Source organism: Plectropomus leopardus, chromosome 21, assembly GCF_026936395.1.
Source record: "Plectropomus leopardus strain MGB_pleo_1.0 chromosome 21, ASM2693639v1, whole genome shotgun sequence".
Taxonomy (NCBI): domain Eukaryota; kingdom Metazoa; phylum Chordata; class Actinopteri; order Perciformes; family Serranidae; genus Plectropomus; species Plectropomus leopardus.
The window spans coordinates 23,632,145-23,659,705 of NC_142196.1; the positions used below are offsets into that span (position 1 = coordinate 23,632,145).

Consider the following 27,561-nt stretch of genomic DNA (forward strand, 5'->3'; position numbering starts at 1 on the left):
AAAGACTATTGTCTTCATGTCTCAAATGTAAAATAGGCAGTCGCCCAAATGCCACGTTTGTCACTGGGACTAGCGATGGATTCGACATCTATTCTCAACCCATTGATCCAAACCCAGCTGACATTAGGAATGAGGAATTAACAACACAGAAAAGCAGCTCTTGTGCAGGGCTGATAGGGGAGATGGAGAGCAGGAAAATGTTGAAGTGATCATGTTGTGAGAGATGATGATTTGCACAGATGTTGAGGAGTAATGCGTGCACACAACAATAAATCCAGACTCACCACAAACCTCGCCAGGCCCGTACCCCCGGCGTTCCCTACAAAGATCCCCGAGCTGGCCTCGAAGGTCAGAGGCTGAGGGCTCCTGGAGAAGGCGACTCGGTGGTATTCCTCACAGTCCATGTAGAGACGCACCTGAGTCAAAAGGACACACGCACACTGAGTTATTTCCAGCAACAGACAACCTACAGCACATCTGTGGAAGAGACTTCACAATTTCTATTCCTCTACTATTCCTCACAATCGCATATACAATGAAACATTATCTGAATTCGGTTTTATTATCTGACAACATCCTCACTTATCAAATAAGCATCTGTCAAAGAAACAGGAGCCACATGTAGCTTTTGTTGAAGCCCTGTGTGTAATTCTGGAAAAGTTCTGGCTTTGGCAACTTCTGACATGCAGGGAACAAAAACATGCATCAGAATATTGTTGAGAACATGCCTGGTGATATTCTGTTTTTTTGTCATTGTCAACATATGATGAAAAAACTTACACCAATAGATAATTTAACCTAATTACTATTAATGTATGTATAGCCAAAGCCTGATTAGCATATATTATTTGTGTTGCACAGCTCCACTGTTGTCCAAAAATGATTAAAAACAAATAAATGAGCAACACAACTGACATGGTTCTTCAGTACAGTAAACACAGGCACTGTAGCTCATTTTAGATCAATCCATCACACACTCTCCTGCTGCTGTTAACAGTCAATGGTGCATTACTAGTTGTCCCCTAAATAATTATTGTTTGCACCTTTTTGACTGATTAACACTTATTATAATGCTCGTACCTCAATAGAATTCCCATACAAGAGTTTACCAAAGTTGACACAAATTCGGTTGTTTCTTGCAAGGTGATTTTTCAACTCTGAAAAACTGAAAACTTTAAATGAGTTCATTTACCATCCATTTACAATAATTGTCGGCATTTTGCACCCAGCCAAAAACAGGCATGATCCTTATTTTCTACCAGTTTTAGAGGAGATATGGGAAGATCCATCCAATCTTGCCTTTAAAATAATTAACCCAATCATGATTTGTTGATATCGACCTGCCACACGTGGCATCTTTAGCCCAACAAAGTGAACTTAACATAGCAAACTCACCTCTGCCCCCTGTACAGTCAGGGTAAATCTCGCCCATCTGCCTGTCAGGTCTCCCATTTTAAAGGAAGCTGCTTCCTGGGTCTTTCTTGTTCCCGGGTCGGTGTAGTACAGTATGACTCTTTGGGAACCATCTTCCACCTCTGACAACGCTATACCTAAATGCACAATCTTACAAAAAAAAATCAAAACATTAAGAAAATTGTTATTTACATTCTTTCGATCTGCATAGCAGAAAAGGTAGTGCTACAGAAATGACAGAGGAGTGGAGTTAAAAGGATTAAAGCAGCCTACCTTTTGGTAAGCATCTGTGATGGCGAACAGCACACCACCACGCCGGGTGGTAGGTTTAGCTGTGACCGTGATGGCAAAGTCATAGTAGAATGGGTCGGGGATGAATGATTTTGTGAGGCGCCCCACATTGGCATCCGGGCCGAAGCTGTAGGCGGGGTAACCCTCGAAACCCGTAACAAAGGATACAGAGGGAGGAAGGGGGACGCCGATCAACTCAGTCAGGTCCAAGGCTCCCTGAGAACCGCGGTCTGCAGAAAACAAACAAGGAAACCATGTCAGTGGAAGGGAAAAGAAAATAAAAAAATTCATGCAGCCAAGTGTATCAGAGTGCATTATTGGCCTACTGACACCTTTACCAAACAAAATAAACTGAGCTAAAAAAGTCATCAAACAAACTGATTGCTGCCATATGGCCTTATGGAAACAACATGGAGTCAAGGGGTAAACTGAACTTCACTGGTGCAGAATTTGGCATGTCATGCATTTGCTGTCTATTAGCGACAAAAGCCTCTTTTATCCCAATCACTGCAATTACTGTATTAATGATGTATGACAAATCCTGTTCGTCTGGGAGCACCTGCAGCCAGGGCTCCTCAGTTTCTTTAGCCTGCTTCTCAAGTGAAGCGAAAAATCCTTTAATTTCTGAATAATGAGCTATGATGATCACTTTTTTACCCACACTGTAGTATTTTTCTTTTGGACTACTTATGCATGTTTTTGTAAGGTTTGTACTTAGAACTTAGAAAAGGGGCCCTCAATGGGCTGCAAAAAGTTTCAGGTTTTCCATGTGTTAATGAGTTTGTATCAAGTCACCCAGGCAAATTTGTTTGGGAACATGTACCACTAAAATAAAACATTCAAATGATAAAGCACTTTAAACTGTTGATTTTAATGTCAAGATAAAGGTAGTTTGGATTTTTGAAGTGGGATTGTATAAGGTAATTATCCATATTCAGAGAAATACCTAAAGTTGATGGTGGTTGGCACGCCCCTAGTTTAAAGAAACAGGCAGGAGTACCATTACTGAAGACAAACAATCTACTGCAGCACACAAGGTATGGGGCAAAATGTATCTTAACCAGTTTGAAAAAAAAAAATCAATATCAGTTTAAGTGTACACTTTGTTAAGGATATTTTTGCTGCTTTATTTGGCCATGAGGTTGCCCTCTCTGATGAGGAATTGAGGCCACTCAATTGAGGTCAATTAGTTTTTCTACTTATTTTGTGACTTGGATTGATCCGAATGAACCACTCAAAACACCAAAGTAAAATAATAACAAAAACAAACCAGCTGATCAAGGCAACTAGCTGTAGACCAGCAACTCCTGTGTTCAGAGAGGTAAAATTACGTTATGTCAATGGAGTCTGTCTTTGAAGTCTTGCGTTCAGTTCAGTTCTCCTTGGGAAAAGCTCTCTGACAGCATAATAAAGTATTAAAAATATTCTATATATAGCAAACACAAACCAATACTTTTTTGGGGGGTGCTTCTTTTTAAGGTGGCTAAAAATACCTATCCATAGAGTGCTGACGTAGTTAATACACTAACTAAGGATAAGTACCTCATACAACCGCACTTAAAAAAATCTGAACTCTACCTAAAAGGAGGTTTTTAATGTATTTTTTCTTTTGTAAATTTGTGCTGAATGAAATCCCCACAAGCTAGACAGCACACTCAGGGCCAGACAATAGGAGCAGAGGTTAGTATCTATGGCTAGACAAAACATAATGAAGCTGCCATGTTAAGTGTGCCGTGTGCTCTGTGTTTGATGGGTACTTGAAGGTGACAGGGTACACAATCCACAGAGAAGCAGAGCTCGACCTATAGATCATTTTTGCCCCGGGGCCCCCTAGTGGGTTAATTCAACCACGGGTCAAAGGACTGACATGTTATCCTAGAAATTAAAGCATTCCACAGTTCACACAGTGTGGGAGACAGTCTTCTTATCATGCATCCTCTACAAGACTGAAACAAACTAATTCAGGAAAGTTGAATAAATTCATTTTTTATTACATTATGAGCATTTACAATAATCCTTAATATCCTTAATTTATGTTTTATTTATGTTTTTTAAATATTAATTGTGATTTGACCATCGAGTTAGCGTCCACAGCTAGGAGTCATGAGCACTCTGGATCATTTCAAAGAGGTTCCAACCATCTTTGTGTCTGTCTTTAGATATTTTGAAGTTTGACAACACGTCAGATACACCCCATAAAGTTTGCCAAGAGGGTGAGAAGGGGCTTCCATCTGTCTAAAACCCCCACCCATGTCATCTTCCCATTACTCTATGCACGGCTGAATGCACACCCGCCTGCTTCTCTTTCTGTCCATCATGCATGCACAAATACAAACAAAAGTCCCTGAGCATGCCAGCGCGCCATGTGCTCTTGTCCTCTCCCTGACAGACACGCGAGCACTTTGTAAATGCCCACCTACTGTACCACTGCATATATTCTCTCCTCCTCTCACTCTTCTCTCTGTCACACACACACAAAAACATGCCATCCCATCTACACCTGGTTCTCCTTAGCGGGAAGACCCCGGGAACAATCGTCTGTTCTTTCAAAGCATATATGGGCAGCGGGGTACAGAGGCCGGGCATCTGGAAGGCATTAGGTTAGACTAATACACACGTGCTGCGCAGTGGCAGCTCCTGTAAATTAGGCTTACTGTGGTTGTGTGTGTGTGTGTGTGTGTGTGTGTGTGTGTGTGTGTGTGTGTGTGTGTGTGTGTGTGAAGGACTGACAAGGCAAAAGGAGTCAGGGAGGAGAAAGACAGAGAGTGAGCTGGAGAGTGGAAACAGTAAGAGTTGCATAAGTGCAGAGTGTGTGTGTGTGTGTGTGTGTGTGGTTGTGTGTGTGTGTGTGTGTGTGTGTGTGTGTGTGGCCAGTAAGGCTCCCCACAGGATGAGAGGCACACTCATTCTCACATGCATTAATTGGATTGAAACCCCTGCAGACTGTGGCAATTAAAAAATAACAATGAAATGCAACCCACACCACTCTGCTGTATAACCTCCACTGTAGCTGAATACTGTAACTGAGCTGGACTTAAGTTTAGAATTGTATCTGTTCGCTGGGCTACTGTAAAAAGCCCAGAGAACAGATACAATTCATACTTTATACTACAATTTCAATGTCTTTAACTGTCACAGAGATGAGGAAATACAAATATATCTGTTTTCCTCAAACATGTTTGCTTCTGTTTCAAAAAGTCCACTGACAATGTTTCTGTCAACAGAGTCCCTTCAGCTGTTGACATCAGATATTTGACTGTGAAACATTTGCAGGACAGGGTTGTTGACAATAAAGGAGCTTGCACAACTTCATAGGTGAGCCGAATATGTAGCTATAAATGTGGAAATGCAGCAGGCATCCCTGCAGAAACGTCACAGCAACAACGCTGCCAGTGTGGACACACTGCTGTCCACAATCAATCAACGCAGCTCTACAAAATTAAATCTGAAAACAATGTGTGCAGAATTTAGCACTGACATGAGTTTCCAAAAAGTTCAGCTTTCTTCATTCACTCTAAAATACGAGACAGGCATTTTTTAAATTTATCCACAGAGTAGAGTGTTTTTGGTAAGTTCCATTTGACTGTGAGAAGCTCTGGCTTATTGTAGACAGAGGGCCAAAATAGAAAGAAAAAGATACGTTTTCTGATTTTGCATGTTAAGCATGGATGTGGTCTTGCATGAGCCCAACTTTAACACAAGTAGAGCCAAAATTTGGATGTGACTGAGATAAGGAGGTTGTTTTTTGTGTGACTTTTTTTCAAGTAAGCGCATTCCAAAAAAACTGGAGGTGCAACAAACAACTGAAATTATATTCAGTGCTACAGTACAAGCACTTCGTTTTTATTTCTCTTGAGAGGAATTTGGAAAAAGGACTTTCTATGAGGCGCCCATTTTATTAATCTGACGCAGTGAAATCTAAGCAAGCTCAAACGAGCACTGAGAATTATTTTCCAAATACTCTTTGACCCATTTCTGATTCCAGAGAAGCCTGGAATCAGAAATGAGTGACTGGCCTGTTGGCTGCCTCATCACCAGACGCTATACCTTCTCTGTTGTCAGTGATAAAATCCTGCCAAAGTGTGTCGGCCAATATTCCCGCGGCACAGCCTGTCCCCTCACTCTCTCTGTGCCCAAAAGTGACATCACTGCAGATGTTCCTCCACTGGGTCAGAGACTTCACAGCTGGACACATTGCCATGGAAACTAACACACACTCTGCATGAACCAGCTTCAGTAAATGAGTGCTCCTCCTGTGTCGTGCATCATCCAAACAGCGTATTTGTAATCTAACATCTGATCATGTTAAAGAAATGTGGCTGTAGCGATCATTTATGAATGCTATCATCTTAGGGATACTGTGAATAATGAGAGCAGAGCGGTAAAAATGTAAAACATCCCAGAGCAAGACGCTGTCAGCTGTGAGAAACTTGTGAGTAATTCGGGTCAGGGTGTGACTTCTCTGTGTAATCAGGCTTGGCTGAGTGTGAGCACCACCTGCACTGGAACAGAGAGAAAGCAGAGGAGACGAGGAGACTCAGGAGATACAGTACATGTCCTCCAGCTTGTGTTCACACTAATAACTTCAAGGTGTGTGAAGGAAGTACAAGATGCTGCCATGTGATTAAGTCCTTGAGTCACTAAGGAATACCACTGGCTTTAAGTGAGGGGAACTCCTTTTTCTTTGGAAGATGGGGATGTGTTGGGCTCATAAAATACACAGAGATGAGTTTAGGTTGTAATTTTAGTGCAGAAAGACAGTGAAAGCAGATTTAATCTCACAGTGCACGGAGTACCTATGTAGGTACTCCCAAAGCACACGTTGCAAACTATAAAAAAAGGAAAGGAAGGAAAAAAATATATATGTTGCTTCATATTATGCTTTATCATTTATTTCATTTAAGGGGGGCGTCAACACAATGCACAACACCAAAACAAACAAACATCGAGATATTGAATGTGGGGATTCAGCACAAAACACTGACACCGACTGGCCTTCTGAAAACGAGGACCTCGTACCCAAAAGAGGGTCTCAGCAGACCATAAGGCAATAAGCATGGCTGCAATATAGGAAAGGAAATTTGAGGTTAAAGAAGACACAGTGAAGAAAAATGTAAATCAAATACTGATGATGAATATTTATTTCCTTTACCTGCACAAAAACTGCAGTATTCCCACACAAGACAAATGTGAGTTAACAGGTTCATTGTACTGTGTGTGACTGTGTGTGTTTACAGGGTATCTTGTGTTTGCATGCCTGCTCCCTTTCCAAATGAGCAACAGTCGATCCAAACACTGCCGTCTCCACAGGGCTGTTTCTTAAATGGGTCAGTGTGTTTTGGGAGTCTGTGTTTTCTGACTGAGAAAGTCCCGTGTGACACACTGTTATGGCAATATCCAGATGGTAATGAATAGCATAAAGTGCAGATGAATAGCAGAAAGTGCAGTTCACTGCTCTTACATAAGCATAACTTGAAAGGCACGAGTTAGTTGCCCTTTCACAATAGAGCAGCCCTATGACCTTTTGTAAGAAAAATAATTAAAAATAATAATAAAATGACTGACAGCACAACATCTGCATGGGTCACACTAGTTATAAGAGATATTTTATGATGGGAAATGTGTGACTGTTATGAACCCTTAGCCAGTTAAATCATCTTCATTACAAAGATGTTTAGCCTTTAGCATTAAAAAGGCCATTTATTTTTATGACTGACAAGTAACCTACCATAGAGAATATTCCTGTAGAGTTAAATTTTGGCATTTTGCATAGCTGTTTCAGCAAATACTTTGTTTGCTATTCTGAAATATTTCATCCTGGGGATAAATACAGAGCCAAACTGTATAAGCACAGTTCAGTTTTAGTGAAAACAGATGGAACCAAACCCTACAGCACACAACGCATACAACAAATGAACAAAATGCTGCATTTAATATAACATAAGGGCAGTTCAGACGGGGCAAAGCTCTTCATGCACAACTATTGATATCATCTTTACACTGGAGGATGTAAACTTACTGTAACCAACACAGAAACTCACATACTGACACACAAATACACACATACCTTGTACACACACGCTGTGTATAATGTGCACTTTTCTGACATGACAGCATTTGCAGTGGGACAGGTGATGTTAACTTCAGTGTTGTTAACCTGCAGGAGTTTTCCATTTTTTGGACACATTACAGCAATCATGGGCCCTGTAGGAATGGCTAAGGTGTATACCATATCACAGTTTAATTCAGCTCTAGTTTTAGACTGAAAAATGTGCTTTTTGCTTGGCTTTGGCTGAGATATAAAGATACAGTATTAGGGCTTGACCAGAAAGACAGAAAAGAAAAAAAAGGTGGTCATAATAATGTGGTGATGATGGACGCAGTATTTTGGACAGCTCTAAACGGAGCCGGCCAAAGTCACTCAGCTGTCAGTCAGTCCGCAGCGGTTTGCAATGAGCTGTCACAACTAATGACAGGCTGAGTAAAAGGAATCTAATCAAACCTCAATCATCCATAACTCCACATCACAGATACTCAGATAGGAAGGAACATGCTTTACAGCGAGTATACCTCCGTAATGTATGTGCATGTACACACACACACACACACACACACACACACACACACGCACACACACACACACACACACACACACACACACACACACGTACAAACATTTACACACTAAACTTGGTTTAAGTGCAGCAGTCCAGGACATTTCTCATAAACTTAATTCAAGTATTTGGAGAAGCAAACCTCGGTGTTACACAGCAAATCTTCTGTGGCTGTGGTGACACCACATCTTAAAAACATACTGTTCTTTCTCCCAGGCACTGTGTAACCTCATCTGCTCCCAAATATACTTAAACTTGATTTACTGAGCTTGTATTAAAGCAAATCTGCCGAAAGTACTTAAGGTGACCCATCATGATCTTTCTTTTTTTTTTTTTAACTACAAAATGTTTACATGCTCAAACAATGTCCAAAAACACTATTTTCCTTTAAACACCCCCTGACATGCTCATGCAGGATTAAAATCTTAAATTGGGGACAAACTAACAAGATCTACAACCATAATTTACACATTTCCTTGACATTAGCATGTAGCTACATGTAGCAGTGTACTACCCAGAAATGACAGTATAGACCAGCACTTTGTTCCGTTCAAAGCCAATAAACATTTGATCAGACATGTTCAAGCAGGAATATGATCTGAAAATCTGAAGAATCAACAGCATCAGCAACCAAGATTACATGTAGCTACATGCAGCTTTGTGTGCACTGTAAACACTCATGGAAACATGCGCGGAGAGGACGAGCATATCAGGAAATCTTTCACAATCTGACGTCAGCTCGTCATGAATGCATAACAGAAGTATTCAGAACAGTCTGAAGTTTTTTCTTTGACGTGTTTACCTCATTATTTGAAACTTAATATGAACATCCATCATTGTAATGGTACATACAACAGAAAATAAAGAAAAGCATCAGGAGTCCACTTTCATTCCATAAACTTGGCTTGAGTCAGCACTGAAAATTAGACCTAGAAAACTACAAAATTGAAATACTGTTGTAATAACAGTTTAAATCGGCCCATTTCTTGCATAAAAGGTTCCTCCTTGCCAATAAAATAAATGAAATGAAAATAAATCTGAAATACTGGATATCAGATTGTCCCAGCAGGCAAAAGGACCTTCTAATGAGCGCATCACCAGGCAACAATAACTAGCTTTTGACAAAAACATAAAACCAACAGAAACTTAATGTGCATTTGATTAAATCCAGTGGCTGCTTTGATGGTAGGAAATGAATCATAGGCATGTCTAATTTCGAAAATGATTATCATGAAGCACACTTGATTTGTAGTAAATAGGCTAAAACATAAAAGACCATGCCTAATTTGTAAGATATTCTGGACCACACCAGTAATTTAACATCTGAGAGGCTTACTGAAGATAACCAGATGTCCCCCACAGATCTGTGTTTAAATACATTTAAATAAATAACCAATTTGGACAAATAATCAGACTCAAACAGGGATTTCCTTTCTATTCTGTTCTGTTCTACAACTGCAGACTAACTTTAAATCCTCCCTTCAGGTAGACAAAACAAGGCTCTTCACATCCTTTCATTCGGAGGCTCACAGTGTTTGATTGACAGCGTCGAGGTGATGTCAGCCATGTGTTGCAGTGAAAAGCAGGAAGTTCTAGGTAAATTGCCGAGACCACACAGCCTGTGTATTTAACTTGAGACCGTATACACACGCATGTATGTGACCAGGTGAGGCTACAGGCCTCCCATTTAGCACAAAGCTGCTCTGTTGGTGTCGAGCTAAAGCGCTAAAGTCGGCGCAGTCATTAAGAGGAGCTGAGCAAAGCTGAGTGTTAGCGCTCTCACTGTGATCAAAGACTCACAGCACTTAGCTCAGCCATGAATGGGTCTTGTTTGGAGTGATGTCAGAAACAAAGGCACTTTTTTTTCTCTAGTATGCATGTCTGACAGCAGAGATTAAGCTTATCCGTGTTGGTGTAGCGTCTAAAGAAAGCGACACAGTAATGATGTGTTTCTTGAATTTAGAGATACACCACATTTTGCTGAAACAATAAAAATATTATTTGTATATCCCCAAAAGATGGCAAGATGTTACTGCTAATGCTAGTAAATCCAATTCTCACTTAAAATGTGGATTTTTACAATCTTTCTAAACTCTGTGGATTTATACAAACGCTAACCAAAGCAGCAGGCTATGTTTTCATCAGTTATGTAATCTTTCTTCCCAAAGTCCACTAATGATACAGTCACGTGTCATTCTTGGGAGTCAAATGGGTCTTTTCCATTGGCACTTATGGCCGCCCCAAGTTGTGTTTCATCATGCCAAGCTGCACGAGCCGCCCCAGAGATGGAGCGTCTACGGAGTATGGCCAGAAAGGTGAAAAAAGATGTTCGGCTATTAGTTATTTTGTAGCCTCCAACTGAATTAGAGGTTGACAGATTATTGACCTGGCCGATTACTTGGGCTGATATTTGGTATTGTGCCAATTGTCTATATCAGTGTTTTATTTCAATGATCCCAATAAAATTGATTAATTAAAAAGGTGCAAAGAAAGTGTCAGCACTCAGTCCTCAACTCTTTTGTAGCTTAGTTTAGTTTCCAGAAAAACCCAACATTTCCTTATTTTGATGCTTCATAATAAAAGCTTTACATAACAAAATAATAAAAAAAAAAACATGTCCACAGATACTGCGGGGAGGACAGGAAAAGCAGAAACAGCCACAGAGAGATGTTAGATGTTTACCTGCTGTGCTGTGTGATGGAAAAGCACTTTCGGCAAAAATAAAAGGTGACCTTTAGCCGTGAATCATCCTGCTGCTTTTAAATGTCATCACTCAAGACAAGCTGCCATCAGTTACAGACAAATCGTCAAGTGGCTCACCCTGTTGTAATGGAGACACAAACCACTGCCACGCCTGGCTGACGTGCCAAACCAAACCAAACCAAGCCAAGCCAAGCCAGCCCACAAGTGTGGAAAAGGGTATAAAAAAAAGAACAAAATCCAAAGAACCAGACAGAAAAGTGTATCATGGGAATAAAGTGGTCATGTTAAGGAATGAGGTCGCACCTGTGTATGCGACTCTGCTGTATGTTAGGAATGTGATGCTCAGATTGGACTCTGAGGCCTGCATGCCTGCTGTGTGCACAGAAAGAGACAACATAACACATTAAGAATGTCTCAAAGTCAGCAAGCTACCAGATTTGTTCAATTCGATGCAGCTTCAGAGACAAGTTTGATCGGAAACAGACAGTTTGTGGTTCATTTTGGGCCTATTTATTGATCCCAGCGGGAAAAACAGATTGCATGGTGTTGCAAGCACCTAACTGCAGAAACTGAACCACATGAGCAACACTCAGAGACAAACACTTAAGATGCACTCAGGGTGATTTGTGTGAGAAAGTCTATCCTACTGTTAAAGGAGTGAGTTCATCCATATAATTAAAAAATATTTTCTCACTTCTTTCTAAAGCCATTCTGCTTTATCTGTTTATATTCTGACACATATGTCTTCCTCTACCACTCTAATGCAATGGAGGAGTGGAATTATCAAACAATATGTGGACATGACTATTATCATTTCGCTGACTTTGATATTGTCCTTGTGTTTACATCAGAGAGTCAACAATATTTTAGCCAAAATGATGCCAGAATAAGTAGAGACTCCCTTTTTTTGTTGGCCAGATTTTGTATTAAGTCTGAAATTAGGTGTAATTAAGAGCTACCTCTAGAAGGTACTATAATTTTATATACTTTCTTGTATATATTGCATTGCACATTTACATATTGCACATTCATATTCCAATGTCTGAGTATTCTAAAGAATAAAAAGTCTATTGCTTTTTGAAAGACGGTATTATTATGCAATTATCTTATGATTATATCAGGGACATAAAATGATCTCAAAATGATAAAATAGTATAGTTTATTTTATTAATATTTCTGGCACAATACATCATCCAAATAGGTAGTTATTGTGACAGGCCTAGTCCTGAAAATATCAACAGAACTTTTATTAAATACTTCTACTTTTTATCAAAATAAAGACCCTGAAAACTGGTTTTGTATCTCAAAATCCAAACTATTTGCATGTCTGGGTACGACTTATGTATTTTTTTTTTTTGTGGTTTAGAGTGTATCCGCAAGATTAGATTAAACGTTAGGGCTGCAACGGAGAATGTAAATCCAACCTAGGTACACATATTTAGTCCTTAGGAAGCACAGTCACAACGGACTCCTTCATATGCTCAGAAATGCAAACAGATAGCTGGAATTGCCATGTGGGGTTTCCAGAGTGGGAAGTTACCTGGTGCAGCTTTAATGTACAGCAGGAGCATAAAAGAGGGTTGTTCTCGGTTTGGTTGGATCCAAAAACAGTCAGAATGTCCGGGAAGCTTGCTTAATGCAAAGAGACGGTCAGTTCCTTTGATTCAGGTTTTCACTGACCTCTGACAAACATTTCCAAAACAGTTCAGATTCTACACAAGATCATAACAGCATATTAAAAAGTGCAATTTCAAATCTGTTTGTTTCTGTCACACGGGTGAATGCAAACAGTTGGCTGAGGCAACCCTCATAATGTCAAAGGACATTTTCCACTATAAAGCCAACATGACTTCATGCTCTAATAGCCTTGCAAGAGGACATCAACACAACACAGTACAGATGATTATCCCATAAAATGAAAACAGCTTTTACGAGTTCAATTTCAACTGCTTGTGAGATGAACCAGATGGTTTACAGGAATCTGAATAAGCTGTTTCAAATCTCGCCATCCTCACTGCTGGAACACGGCCAGACATGTTTCCAAAGGTATTTTAATTCATATTTAGATAAATCTCACTCTCCCTCTCTTTTCTCTTTCGAAGCCATCAACAGACTGTATGACCTTACTTATCAGGGCAGTTTAAAAAAAACATGCAGGACTAATTTAGGGAGCCAATCAGCCTCTAACGGACAGGCCATCGGGGAGTTTGGGGGAATTTCCTGCTCAAACTTGATGAGATCACAACATTTGGGAACTTTTGAAATAACAGAATTGTGTTTAAAAATAAATTAATAATAAGGACCTGTTTCCATTGCCTAATGCCAAATTTATCAGTTAATGTTGAGTGGATGTGCTCATATTCATTCTTAACCCCCTTAAAACCTGAGTAAATTGGCCTTTTTTCTACTTATTACATGCAACTTGTAAAACATTTCTTGCCAGGTTGCTCTTTGCCTTTTTTCCCATGTTTTCAAAGGAAAGCAAACAATTTGCTCAAAGATATAAAGTTTTAGTTGTGAAGGCATCAGAATGTAACTCAAGAAAAGTGAGGTCAGCTGGTTTGAAAGGGTTTATTGTTGGTTATACAAACAAAGTAGTCCTGATGTAGCTGCTGAGAACACGAACCACAGAAATGTGCAATCGTTACTGTCTGGAGAAGAAAGAAAAAAAATCCCTGTCTGCAATTATTTGCCGTTACCAACAACACCACCACCGATCACATCCAAATTCAGTCTGTGAGATTTCATAACCAATCAGCTTTCCATGACACATTACACTCTTGGCAGAGTAATGCTGCTCTACAAAGTCTCAGAGCCAAGACTGACTCAACCAAAACGCTGCCCATGTCCCCAGTTAACCCCAGTACAAATGTCAGATTCCCAGTGAGAAAACGGGCAACTTCAGAAATGTGTCAGGTGTCGAATTATTCAGGCACGAGCTAATAGCTCCCAGGATGAAAAAAGAAAACAAATAAAAGAAAATGCAATCACCTCACCGGGTAAAGGGAAACAAATCTTTATCATCAAATGTTTTGGGGGAAATTCCACAGTAGCCAAACCAGTACAAATAATACTGCAGGGAGGAAATGATAAACTGGATGGAGAGCTCATGTCAAGTGGCTTTGGTCACAGACTGAGTAATACAAATCTTTGTGGTCAGAATCTTCAAAACAGGAAATTTCTCCAAAAAAGAAAGTGTTTCAAGACTGAAAACAATGCTTCTAATCAGGTTTTTATTGCAATAATTGTGTTTGTTTGATTAATGCAACACTATAATAGCCTGTGCATGCATTAGGACTGCAGAGACAGCCCCTCTCTTGATACTCAATCTCCTGCAAAATTACTGCCTTCTCCTTACTCTTGAGAATTCATTTCACTCGCAATTTGTCAAATGCAGCCTTGAATTTAAGCGGGAACAACACATTGCAATTGTGGTCCAAACAGACACACCTCTTCGTGTTTTTGTCAAAACAAGTGAATCTTGTTCAGCTCCAGTCTGCCAATTTCTGCTTCAGGCAATGACTCGCTGTACCCACCACAGCAAAATGAGGTAGTGTGCACTGTCTCATTCTTATTGATGCCAGCTGCAAGTACTGAAACCACCAAGCAAGACTCCCAGATGTGAGGAGATGGGATGTATTATTGCACAAACTGTTGGCTTTGTCACTGACTCAGTTTGTGATTTTCATGGACAGGCTTGTAGGAGCTGTGTCCAGTTCGGTGACCTCAACTTTACTTTTTAATGATGTAGTTCTTTTGGTTTTATTGGACTGTAACCTCCAACGTGGATTCGATGAAGTGGTTAGGATCAGACAGCCAACTGCAGGTTGGAGTCAAGTGACGGAAATTAAGAAGCTCGAGATCTTGTTCAGTGACTACAATAGACGCAGCAATGGCAGTGATGCAAAATCAGCCATTTTTATTGGAGATAAATTGATGGTGCGAACATGCCCCAAGTGGTTATATTGCAGTCTGTTTTGTTACTGCCGCCTGCAACACTCAGTTTTGGACCAATTTTACAACTTGCTGTTCCCATTTGTCACTTGGACACAAAAACACTGGAAAAAATCAAGTCAAGGTTGAAAAGTACTGGACTTAACCTCTAACTTGCTGCCAATACCTCTAAACTTAGATAAGGGGGAGCAAATGGATGAAATCAACACTGGTCCCTTTTTTCTGCATGCTTCCTGCACTATTCTATTGGATTCACCAAAAATGTTACAGTTGCAAAGTCTGTAACCATTGTGACTACAGTGGCTGATGTAATGGAACTTTTCTCAGGATTATGGCAGTGGAGATTTAGTATGGAGATGGTAACAGCAGCTCTTAATGTTGAGTAATGTCATGGCCAAAACATGAGAGCTTTACTGCTGCACTTTAGCAGGATTAAGGAATCATTTGTCACTAAGTTAGGTTTGTCTTCTTTGTCCTGATAGTTGGGGTTTAGTGGTTGGATTTAAAGGTCCATAAATCATTTGAGAATCTTTCTTTCCAAGGTTAGAATCTTTTGTATTTCTTCCTAAAACTTCACCATTTTTTTGCTTCCAGTGGGAAAGCAAACGGTAATATACAGATTTGAAGTTGCGACAATGTGTTTACTACACAGAAATCTTGCTTAATGCAGCTTAAAAACGTCTCTCTCTATGGCTCTTTCACAGTGCACTGCACACATTGCACACACAAGGGGAGCCTTATGTGTGACAGGTAAAGTGAGGTCTGGACCGGGGTAAGAGGGGCTGAGCGGTAAGCGGAGCGCATTCTTGTGTTTCATCCAACATCCATCTTGGGGAGTAGGGTTGACTGTCTCTCAGTGAGGCGGACCAGCTTCTTCTAAGCTGGTGGTCTTAAAGACTACTGTCCATTTAATTGACGATAATGTATGCAGGGGAAAGATGTTGATATAATTCAGTAATTTAGGTGGAAATATGCCCTTTGATCGACTTTCCCTTTCGTGAGAGAAGGCTCACTTGTGGTTTTGTGCAAATGCAAAGAGTTTATAGACTAGGGATAGGCATTTTAAGTAATTTTCATATTCAAGTAGTAACATTAAATTATTCTTGAAAATAAAAATCCTACATAGAATATCATGTAAATTTAGTCAATAATGTAAAAAAGTGCAATTTGAAATTAATTTATTTAAAAAATATATATGTATTGTTATATTTTGAAAATTGTTATTTTTTCTCTTTGATTGTTTTTAATCTATTTTGTGATTTGTTTTGTATTAACAGCTGTTACATTTTCTTTGGAATTGTTTGATTTTTTATTAATTTTAATTACTCACACATGGGGTGGAGAGTGGTTGTGAAGGGTTGGGCTTGAGTGGGCAGGGAAAAGAAGTTACAGTTTTAAAATGAACGTTTGTCAGTCTATCTTTGTGAAACTAAAAGAAAAAAACAGAAAAAAAAATAATGAAGCATAAATTCAAAGCTAGCATCAGAAAAATCAGCAAACTCTCTGTTGCTGCCATTACACAGGTTAGACACAATGCGTCTCCAGAGTAATTTATTTCCCTGTCAGCTCAACGAATGCCCGGTTAGCGCAAACTAAAACAGACATAGAGCCTTAAATGGTCACCAAATATTGAACCGAGACAGCTTAACATGGGCAAGGAGGCACTAAGCTCTAGAATTAAATAAGATTTTACCAATTTTAAAGAGTGAAAAATAAAATAGGAAAGTTATGTTGACATGTGGGAGGTTGGTTTGGAAATTCTTCTATTCATGGTACAAATGCTGCCATTCAAATTCAGTATGCATGCCTGTTACTATAACAAAGACAGTGTGAAATTTAGTCATATGACATATGTGCACTTTAGTACACTGAGAACAAAGATGTCCAACTTTGAAGTCCAATAAAGGATCTAAAGTGTCAATCTTTTTTTATTCTGTGTCCTCAAAATAGCCCTAAATTAGCCTTCACAAATATCTTGGCTCTGACTGTGTCTTGGAAAAACATCAGAAGTCTGCCAGGAAAGACCGGCTGACATTACCACACACTGCTGTGGGTTTCACAAGGGGTTAAAGGTCTCAGTGTGACTCCAACAGACCGTGGACAAGGAGCATATAATGACTTCCTAATGACAACAGTGGAAGTGAAGCATCCAGGAGGACGAGGGTCAATGCAGGTCAGGACAGAATGAGCTTGTAGTGTCGTGATTTATGTCTATGATGATAAACTTTTTAAAAATATTTGACTTCTAAACATGAGTGGTCTGGCTGTTGAGAAAGTCTTTGATATAGAGTGGGCATTTCATGTTACAAATGACATATGAATCCCTTTTTATCCCACCAGTTGTGCCTTTTATGTTCCTCCCATGTCTTTAACACACAGAGAACTGTTACTTTCTACAAAAACCTCAAACTGGGCAACATAACAGGTCAACAGTGAGCACAGGAATCTATCTGGCTCAGTAATACAGGAATTCAAGCTGTCCCTGCAGATTTAAAGTTGTTTTGGTGTGCGTCTGGACCACTGATTCAAAGCTTTGGAGTGTGCCCATATAAGCCAACACTGCACAGGACCGGGGTCACTGATAAGGGTCCTTCTTGCTGTGTGCCCGGACAACCTGGCAGGTTCAAGGCTGCAGAGAGCCAAAGGCCGAATAGTTTAGTTGGTTAGGTCAGTGGAGCCAAGTATTACTCCTGTCTGTCTCACCCCAAACACACACACAAACACACACACTGCCGCCAGCTCTGTCAGAATTCTTATCTTCAATCTTTATATGGAGCAGCAACTTGGCAGCGTCGGCGAGAGAACAGTGTCACCTTTGTAAAGGGGAATCTGTGCCGTGTTTTTTCTTAATTTTTCACTTAAAGCCCCTCAGGTCACTTTTCAGCACAATAACAGAGTTACATGTAGTTTTGGTAATTGCATGGTCTCACTTTTTAAAAACAAAAGAAGAGTTGAAACTTAATGGACAATTGTGTTCTTCACTGCTTAGGGTAGAGATAAACACCCGAATCCCTATAGCTCTCGTTGGCATGAGAATAAATTATGGCTCTTAATGTGCTTTCAGAGTACAGATCACGCAAGTGGCATTTAAAGTACCCTTTAAAGTACCCTTTAGTACAGTTAAAAACATGCTGGTCTGATTGGAAAAGCCAAAAACAGCTACGGGATATCCAACTTTCCCAAAAAGTCTTCATGCCAAATTTAGAGTTTGCTTTCTCAAGAAAACCTCAAATACACTAGAAAGTATCCAGCTTACACAGTGGTGGGGGTGCAGATATTCTTCATAATATTATAAATCACACAAGTGGACCAAATAAAACAGAACCTTGTCTTTCTAGAGCAGTCATTCCCAACTGGTCCAGTCATGGGGTCCAGATTCCTCCTTAGTCACTCGTTAAAGGTCCACACATTGTAAATGACCAAAAATTCAATTTTATTCCACAAAATGTTAACAACACGTTAATGTTAAATCTGTCACAAGTACAAGCCTTTCGTCCATGCACACTTCCTTCAGAGCATTGATACAGTTGGCATGGTGGTGTAGTTTGGTAGAAAGAAAATAGTTCCTCCATGAAAATGCTCACAACAAGGTCTGTGCATTATCTTGAGTTACTGGGTCATGATTTTCTGGAAAAGAGACATTGCTGTTGAGTTTTCCATATGCATTTATATGGCACTTTAAGTGGAGTGCAATCTAGTGCTATTATATTCGAGAGAAGGCAGACATGTCTATGGTCCATATCAGTAACACAAAAGATGTTGAAAGAAATATTATACATATATACATATACATATATATATATATATATATATATATATATATATATATATATAGACTGTCTCTCTAAAGATATAAAGACTCAAGGATCAAGAGGCAAAACCTCAGTGATCTCAGCCAGCAAACAAACATAGAACACACACCATAGAAGGGCTTGACTCTACAAAATTAAGCCATTGCTTTAAAGGTCCTTAAGTTTTTTGTTTTTTTTAACTCTCATTAACATTTGAATATCCTGATATATAAAGTGAGTGTTTGGGAGCAATTTTCCCTCTACAGGCTGGTAGTAAAAATGGATGTCGTCCACAGGGGTCAGATGTCATGGGGCTCCATGTAAACGGCGCGTTGTTTCGGCTTACCCCAAGCTGTGTTTAACCAGCTGTAGAAACTGTACTCTGACCAAAGTGTCAGAGGAATGATGCTGACTTAAAAAAAAAAAACACTGCCTTTTTTTGGCAGCTTGCAGCCACAAAGTCCAACCTTCAACACAGAGCTTTTGGAAAGAAAGTGCATTACTTCATCTTTGAAAAGGTGGAAAGAAGATGAAGTGGTGATTTCTCAATTGAAATGAATGCCATGAATGAGCGATTGGGTGCAAGTGTTAAAAGAAGAAAGTGAGAACGGGTGATAATGTGATAAGCAATCAATCATCAATTAAAGGAAGCAAAAGAGAGGAGGGTTTAAAGCTTCTTTCCCACTTAATCAACAAAACATCTGAGACCTTTTGACATAGCGGTGGTTTGTCATGGCTGCTGCCAGAAGAGAAAAAGGGAGGAGAGAAGGAATGGAAAACTGCTGACTGCTTGAGTGAGAAAGAAAGAAACCGAGACAGAGGGATACAAAAAGGACAGAAATGGTAAAACCCCAGCAAATGTGCTAAGGTGCAACTGAAGGATCAACATCTGCAGCCGAACATCACCCTGTGACCTTTTCATCTTCATCCATATCAGCTCTTCAAGCCATAAAGAAATCCCTTAAGATCTTCTTCCCCTCTTTTCCAGTGATGAATGCCACGGCTTCGCAGTCAGGCGAAAGTTTGGCATGTTTGTATTCATCACATAGGAGATACTCGTGTAGCTTATCCAAACTGTTCCTACAGAGGGAGGGGTGGGGTGGGGGGGGTCTGAGCGATACCATCTGCTTTGGCTCTGCAGTGCGAGTTGCTCCCTACAGTTTGAGGAGCGGGCTCTAAGCCAATACGCTCGCAGTCCTATCCATTCATTGACTCTAGTGTGGCAGCTTCCAAGGCGCTGGGTGACTGTCACTGTTTAGTTTTGACCGACCTGAATGACCCAGATGAGAATGACCTGGATGACCTAAGCTCAATGGGCTTATTTTAAGTTTTAAATGTTTATACAGCAGACATATGCACCCAAGGAGCAGCCACTTTTAGTAAGTAGTGCTTAAAAAAAGGTTCCTGTTAGTCATAAAGAGAGGGGCAAAAGAAGAGGGAGTGGTTGTCGTGAAAACTATTGACAATACCTGCAAGGTCCTCTTGTACCTTGCAAACATCTTGATGTATCATATGAAGGAAAATATGTTTGTAAAGTAAATTAAAGGTGTTTGTTGGCACTTGAGTGTTTGGCAGGTCCCAGAAAAATCGTACCTGCTTGAATGGTAAGAGTAAATGGTAAAGCTTGGTAGGATGTAGCATGAGGATGATCCTGTCCATAAACCTGTGGTCTGGAGTTGTTTTTTTTAATGGTTTGGGCTGTGCACAAAGCCAGGGCCATTAAGAATGGCTTTCCCAGTTTGGCATGGAAAACCTTGACTTGTCTGCACAAAGCCCAGACCTCAAAGCCATCCAGCACCTTTGACATGAGCTAGAATGCCAAGTGTGAGCCAGGCCTTATCGGCCAACGTCAGGTCACGACCTCACAAATGCTCACAGTGCTTACTTTAAGCCCAATGTTGCAATATGAGCTCATCATGATATGTTTACTTACTACAACTTTGAGTTGGGGTAGTTTGCCACCTACAGCTACCACTGCAAGATACTTTTATTGGCTGGTGCTATGACCCTTAAAAGCTCTTTGAGTAACTATATGGACATTCGACTATACTGTTAGACTTCACAACATCTGTATTTCCAATTAATACAAACAAAAGGCCAACTCATAGTTTCTACAGTCATGTCCATGCATCTACAAGGATACTCTTTGGTTCATGCGACGCAAGTGTCGTCATCTGTTTGTGAGGGTCGCCAGGGATCCCTATGCGGACGTCAGATTGCTGCCCAAAATTTGTGATGCAAAGCAAGTGGAACTACTGCTCCTGTTACAAAAAAAGTAATTTTTTTCCACATTCACACATGCCCTTTGTGGCATATTCACCTTCAACTAGTTTGCCAAGATGAAGAAAAAGATAAAATGTTGAATGCTTGTTTTGAAGTAAGGTTGTCCAAAGAGATGCACCATTACCCACATTTGTAGAATTCACGTTTAAAGGAAAACAAAGACAGCTGGGACAAGTGGAATGTAGTGTGGATCGGGAAATATGCATGCATGAAACATCAGACCAATGTGGATCCTCAATTGTAAATGGAACAGTGTGCACATCTGCACAACTAGTACAAGTCCGCAGACTTTTAACGCTAGGGGAATATCCTAAGCTTTGACTTAATTTTGCCCAGAACTACTTTACAAGATGATTTTCATTGGCTGTAGTAAACAAAAGTAGGTCTTTCCAGGAAGAGGGGAAAAATTCTTGGAATACACAAAGGAAGAATTTCTACCGGCTAACTAAGTTGAGTTTCTTCTATCATTTCTGTGTCACAGTGCACTGTTCCTTTTAGTCTGCTTCACTGCCAAGTGATATCCTGAGAAATAGAGTGAAAAAACTCCACTGTAGCCAAAGCTACTGCGAAAGCAGTACAGATTTCCACTGTAAGCAAAATTCTGCTTCAGGAGAGGAAAGGAATCTTATCTCATCCCAACTGTCTTAAAATGCATTGCTCAATTAGTTGCTAAATTGGGTCAAAATGCAGTCCAGGTTCACCCTGGGGAGGAAATGACCCCAATCCTTGACCCCAGTGTCCTACAGCAACTGAGAACACTCAGCAGCTGTTAGCATCATTTGTCAGGCCAAAACCAGGTCAACCTCATTGGCTTGTTATTAAAATTTAAAATTCCTCTTGTCTCCCAAGTGCTTGAAGTGGTGTGGCCAAAACAAAGGCCGAGCATTGTTAGGAGGACTCATCTAGACACGGACAGGCGTTTATTTAATAAGTTGTTTACAGAAAGGATGAACTTTCCTGTCGAATTTTGACTTGGGGTGGTGTACAATTCTAGTTGTCTGGGCAAGCTGAGGAAAGCACGCGTACTGGTCTAATCTGCAGGGTTTAGACCGTGTGTTGACCTTGGCTTGAATTTGACAGGCAAGAAGAAGACAGAAAGTGAAAGTAAGAGAAGGACAAAGAGAAAGCATCAAGTCTAGATTGAAAGGAAGGAATATGTAATTACAGAGAGCACACTGAGAAAGAGGCAGTGAGTGCTTTACGATCCTTTTTAAAGCAAATATCCAACACTCTGAATGGGTAAACACTTTGATCTGCCAGCTCTTATTCACCTTGTAAAATTTTAATAATGTATTGAAGGAATGACTAACAGTTACATCGCTTACACCACATGTTCCTCTATGGCTCTGAAATTCAGTCACAAAGTTTGATTCAAAGAGGAACAAAAAGAGTTTTAGCTTAAAACAAACACAAGAATAACACACACAAACATCCAAAATCCCAACAGTGCAATTTCTTATCACGTGCCTTTCAATGGTCCGATTTTTGGAGCTCCAAACCCTGTGATGTCTCTGCTCCATCTGCTGCTCCGCATGACGGAAACATCAGCACTGTTTTCACAGTCACGGCTAGTAGCTTCAAACATGATTTTATCTGCCATATTCACAATGTGTTCATATTACTCTACAGAGACTCTTGTTAACTGATGCATCTCCATAGTGTCAACCACTTAATGAAAATCTTTCATTGTGTTTAGCGTGATGACAGAATTTGAAGCAATGCCATGGGTGTTGGCGCACAACTGATCAAAAACTGTGGAAACGATCAGAGCTATGAGGTCTTCGCTTCACTTCAACTGTTTGACGTTTTTACAGCAAATGTGAAACAAATGGAGTAAAGCTATTATTGTGTTATTACTGGCTCTAACACTTGGCACTTCATTCTGTTGAGTATAAATTTCAAAGTAAGTGGCAGATATGGAAAGAAGCCAATGAGGCTTGCCTGTGAGTTCGCTCTCTTTATTTGATGTTGTACAGCAAAGAAACAGATGATAAAGAAGAGCTATAGAGTACTGAATGCCGACCGTGCAGTCACTTTTAATAAGTTAGCACTGGGATTTATCTTGTTTATCCTTTTACACGCAAACTGTATTAAAATGTCTATGACTTAAGCACCAATAGACCCAAGTGTCTGCCAACCTTATAGGAGTTCATAAAGAAGATCATTGCTATTTCAAAGTATGGATGCAATATAAAGTACTGAACATTAAAGTCTTGTTTCCACCAAGCAGTCCGTCTCAGTTTAGGTCTGTTCTTTACACATTACAATGGTTATTTCTGCATTTCTATTGTCGAAAGTTGTGAATGGCACCAATAAAAACCACCACCTTCTGTCGTATTTTTTGTCACCCCTTTGATGAGTCACCTAACACTCTGTTCTGATACTAAAAGGTGGAGCAAGAGACGCTGCTGTATATTGACTGGTCAAGAGAGAACTGCCATGTTTTGCTAGATGAGGAATCAATGCACAAAGTGCTATTTTTTTAAATATCCCATCAATTGCGACAGAAACATAATCGTCTTACACATTCTTTTTTGTTCTGAAAACATCGGCGCACAATCCTGTTCCGTGGGCAATCCTCCGCATTTTGGGTGAGGAGAAAATACAGCGAGAGCTTGAGGGAGAAGTGAGAAACAAGTTCTCTTACATTAAGAGTACTGTCTGCGGCGGAGGCACTGAACAAACAGAGAGTTTGTATATATGTCAATATGAGTTACATATGAGGTTTATTATTATTTCCGTATAGTATAGAGAGTATTTCCCCAATTTTTAATGCATCTCTTTACATGGGGATAAAAATGCCACAGCAGAAATGTTAGAAAAGTTAATTTGGGGTGTTTTTCACCGTCCAGTCTTGGTGGAGCAGTACAGAAACAAAAACAGACCCAATAATTCATGGCAACAAATAAACGCTAACAGGTGTGTGGCCAGTTCTGTGAAATGTGCTGTTAAAAATAATACGATCCAATGTGCATGCACTGCACATCTAGCATGCTACCACTGTTAGATAGCTAAACATGCCTTTCACATAGAAAAAAAGGTATAAATACAGCTGTATTTCGTTCATCAATCTATCGGCTCATTTGTTTTTATCATGCCACAGTGCAGTCTGTGGTCTGCCACATAAGTTCTTTTGTTAAAATGTACTTGAGACAAATTCCAGATTGGGAAAAAAAAAAAAAAAAAAAAAAAAATGCAAACAAATTGGAGACCACAGCGGTTCTCAAAGGAATAAGAAGACTTCCTGTTGACTCGCATGCATGCTCAGAGCCATATGGAAACGAGGCGTAAGAACGCTATACCAAAAGAGTTTTGGTTTGTGGGCTGCCACTACAGTATCATTTTCTTTAGAGGGGCCTCGACTCAGTTGTTCGGTTTAATTTATTGCCAGTAAAATGTACTAGGCAAATGCCCACTGCAAGTTTCCAGAGCCGGAGGTGTTGTGTCCCATTGCACGTTCTCTCAGTTCAAACAAACAAAAAAGACAAACAAAGGCCTGGTGTTTCGACTGATATTGAAGAGAAAGAAGCTGAAATTCCACACATTTTAAAAGCTGAATTGTTCCTTAGAGTACTTCAAATGATTACTTAGTCATAAAAATTGTTGACAATTAAATATCTATTGACTCAGTTTGAGTCCACAGAAGCTGAGGACTAACTTTCCAACTGAGTTATCATTATTAGTTTAAAAACTGATGGATAATGTTTTGTTTTGTTCTGTTTTCACAATAGTTTTCTTTATTTTTATTGTATTTTTTGTCTGTCTTACTTTATCTAATTACTTTTGCCTGTTTATATGTTCCTATTCTTGTCTTTACTTGTTCTGTTACCACCGTATTACACAATTTAAAAAAGAAATGAAAAGATGAAGGTTTTAGAAAAAAAAGTAGCAGACAAAGACGACTAAACTCTATTCATAGTGCGCATCTGTGTCTAATGTTTCCACCATATCAGTTCAACCAAACATGACACTGCTCCTGAGTGGAAACTCTGACATGATAGTTTCACAACCCTAAAACCTGCTGCATTTGCACAAGACAGCGAATCATGAAATTTGAATTGAAGCCATTATTCTTTACTCCTGGAAACTTCAGACAAACACAAAGTAACAAACTCGTTCTCTTTAATAATATATAGCCTGAGTGCTCTCCAAGATGAGCAGTTTGATTTACAGATTCAGTGTTCAGGTAACCAAATCCAGAACAAAATTTTACGACGCGACCTCTGTCTGAAAATGTACGTCTGCAGGCTAATGTGTGCAGAGCAGTTCTTGCATGGGTGTAAAGCTTTCCAGATTTAGAAGCTGGCCTCTCTCTTTGCGAACAGTCATCCTGCAACAGAGGAGATTGCACCTAACTGTTAGAGTCTATAAAAAATCTTCACCAAGTACCTGCTGACACCCTGACAGGCTCTTTGATCCTCAACATCTGACCTGGACTTCATTTCCGCATCCGGGAGATAAACTGACAGCAAGACCACGATCTCGCCCTTTCCACGATAAAAAAAAACAGACAGTCAGGATTTTCTTATGGAGTTCTGCTTTCTGATACGCCTCATCATGACATCAGCTTTGGTTCTGGAGATACTACAAGATGAAGTTGTCAACTTTGCTTGGTTTGTTTTGTCGTTAGCCTTCGCTCTAAATAATCACAGGTGCATTTCTGCTCCAATTCAAGCTGTTTCCAAACTCCTTCGTGAAACAGTTTACTGGATGTACTGTATATAAATACAATTTTTCAGACTTAATTGGTTCCAGCCCCTCTGTCTTGTACTGACAATGCATACAAATTGCTTCCAAATGTTGAAAAACCAAAACACCTGTTGGGATAGTTTGGGATGTGCGGCCATATGTCCCGAATGGTAAGAAATAATCAAGATGCTACTTCTATCTGATTATGCTTCTATGTGGGATGCTTTGGCAAAAATGCATGGAAATATGAACATGTTTACATCAGAATCAGAATAATACTCGTCTACACACTTTGACCTGAGCTGAGTGTCAATTTAGTGACTATTTTCATATGTTTAGTGATTTTTTTTATTACTTAACCTGAGCTGTCTCTCATTTAGATATTGTGATGCAACATCTGAATACAGTCACATATAATTTTGGAGAATTTGGTTCTTTGGTATCAGATTTTAACTAAACTGCCTGAAAAGCAGGTTCTGATCTTGACTTGCAATCAAAGAATAATATTTTCCCCAGGCTCCTTTATTTTTTGGGGTGCATAATAAATCCATATTTTTTGTCCTATGTTTGATAATCCAATACATTGTGGAACGTTTAGTTGATGGCTGCTGCTCAACGAACATGGAAGAAAAACGTTTCTGAAACCACAATCCTTTCCCATCATAAACCAGAGAAGCCCTCAGTTATAACCCAGAAGAACATCATGTTACCCTCAACACCCGAGCTCCGGGGTTACAAGACAAGACGAGGCTGTAATGATAGAAATAACAAAGACTCTGCCTGTCCCGCTCTTCTTGTTCCAGATCATTACAAGTACCCTGCATCATCTGTTGGAGACTTCACTGGAAGGCCTTGAAGGCCCTCAGCAGACTGCATATTGGGGCAGCGGTGAGCTGTCAGGTTTATAATGCTGCCATCATAAACATGTGAAAGGAAACTGTTTGAGTTAACTGCAAAAGTACATGTGGCATTTCCATCTAACCAGTTTAATGCCAACCAAGTCTTTCAGAATTAATGATATAGCCTGCTAGATAAGATAGTTATTAAAACAAAAGTTATATAACCCTTGAAACTTGTGGGTTTGTTTGTCTGTTTGTTTGTTTGTTTGTGTTTTAAAATACATTGGGGGAAAAAGGCAATGACAAAATGGGCAAAAAATATCCAACAAATTGCATAAAATTAGTGCAACTACATTTATAATTTTTATTTTTAAAATTTAGGAAATATATTTACAATTATGTTACAGTTTGTTTGTTGTTGTTTTTTTACTTTTTTTAATTTATTGATTTTTTGCTTATTTTCAGGTAATGTTTTTGGAACTTTTTTTTTTTTACTAATTTCTTGCAAATGTTTGTACATGTCTTGCTAAGCTGCTTGTTGCCTTCTCCTAAAGTTTTAAAAAGAATTCAAAACAATTTGCTCAGGTTTTACAGGGTTAAGTATCCTGTTTTTTCAAACCATTAATCATGTGTTTTGCTAATATATTTCTAGTTTTCTACGCCTGAGGTTTCTCTCTGATTTCCCACAACCAACAAGAGAAAACTACTCCCTCTCAGTGACTGGCTGACAAAAGGTGAGTTTAATCGCTACAATGATTCCCCCACTCCACAGGTGCTGAGTTCATCATAAACACATCAGCTTACAAGTCTTGCTCCGTTGTGCTCAGCTAACCCGAAAGAATGAAAAAGGAAAATATCAAAACAAAAGATAAAAACTTGTCAAAACTAGGGTTCTTCGCCGCGAGTGTTCGCAGTCAGGTTATGCTCAATAATGCATCAAAAGCAAAGTCATTTCCCAGTTGGCGTTATTTGCTGAGAGGAAAT

The 27,561-nt window shown here is 39.6% G+C and overlaps 1 protein-coding gene across 3 annotated transcripts in view; it reads right to left on the bottom strand.

Annotated features, from left to right (window-relative positions):
- The window catches only part of LOC121960468 (collagen alpha-1(XV) chain-like), a 75,027-nt gene that overhangs the window by 31,503 nt on the left and 15,963 nt on the right, over positions 1-27,561 (bottom strand). For all 3 annotated transcript variants that reach the window (XM_088072014.1, XM_088072012.1, XM_042510173.2), the window contains exons 3-5: positions 1,687-1,934; positions 1,396-1,563; positions 285-416 (exon numbers count right to left, since the gene is read on the bottom strand). In XM_088072014.1, coding sequence (XP_087928140.1) covers positions 285-416; positions 1,396-1,563; positions 1,687-1,934 — 548 coding nt within the window. The remainder of the gene's footprint in view (positions 1-284; positions 417-1,395; positions 1,564-1,686; positions 1,935-27,561) is intronic.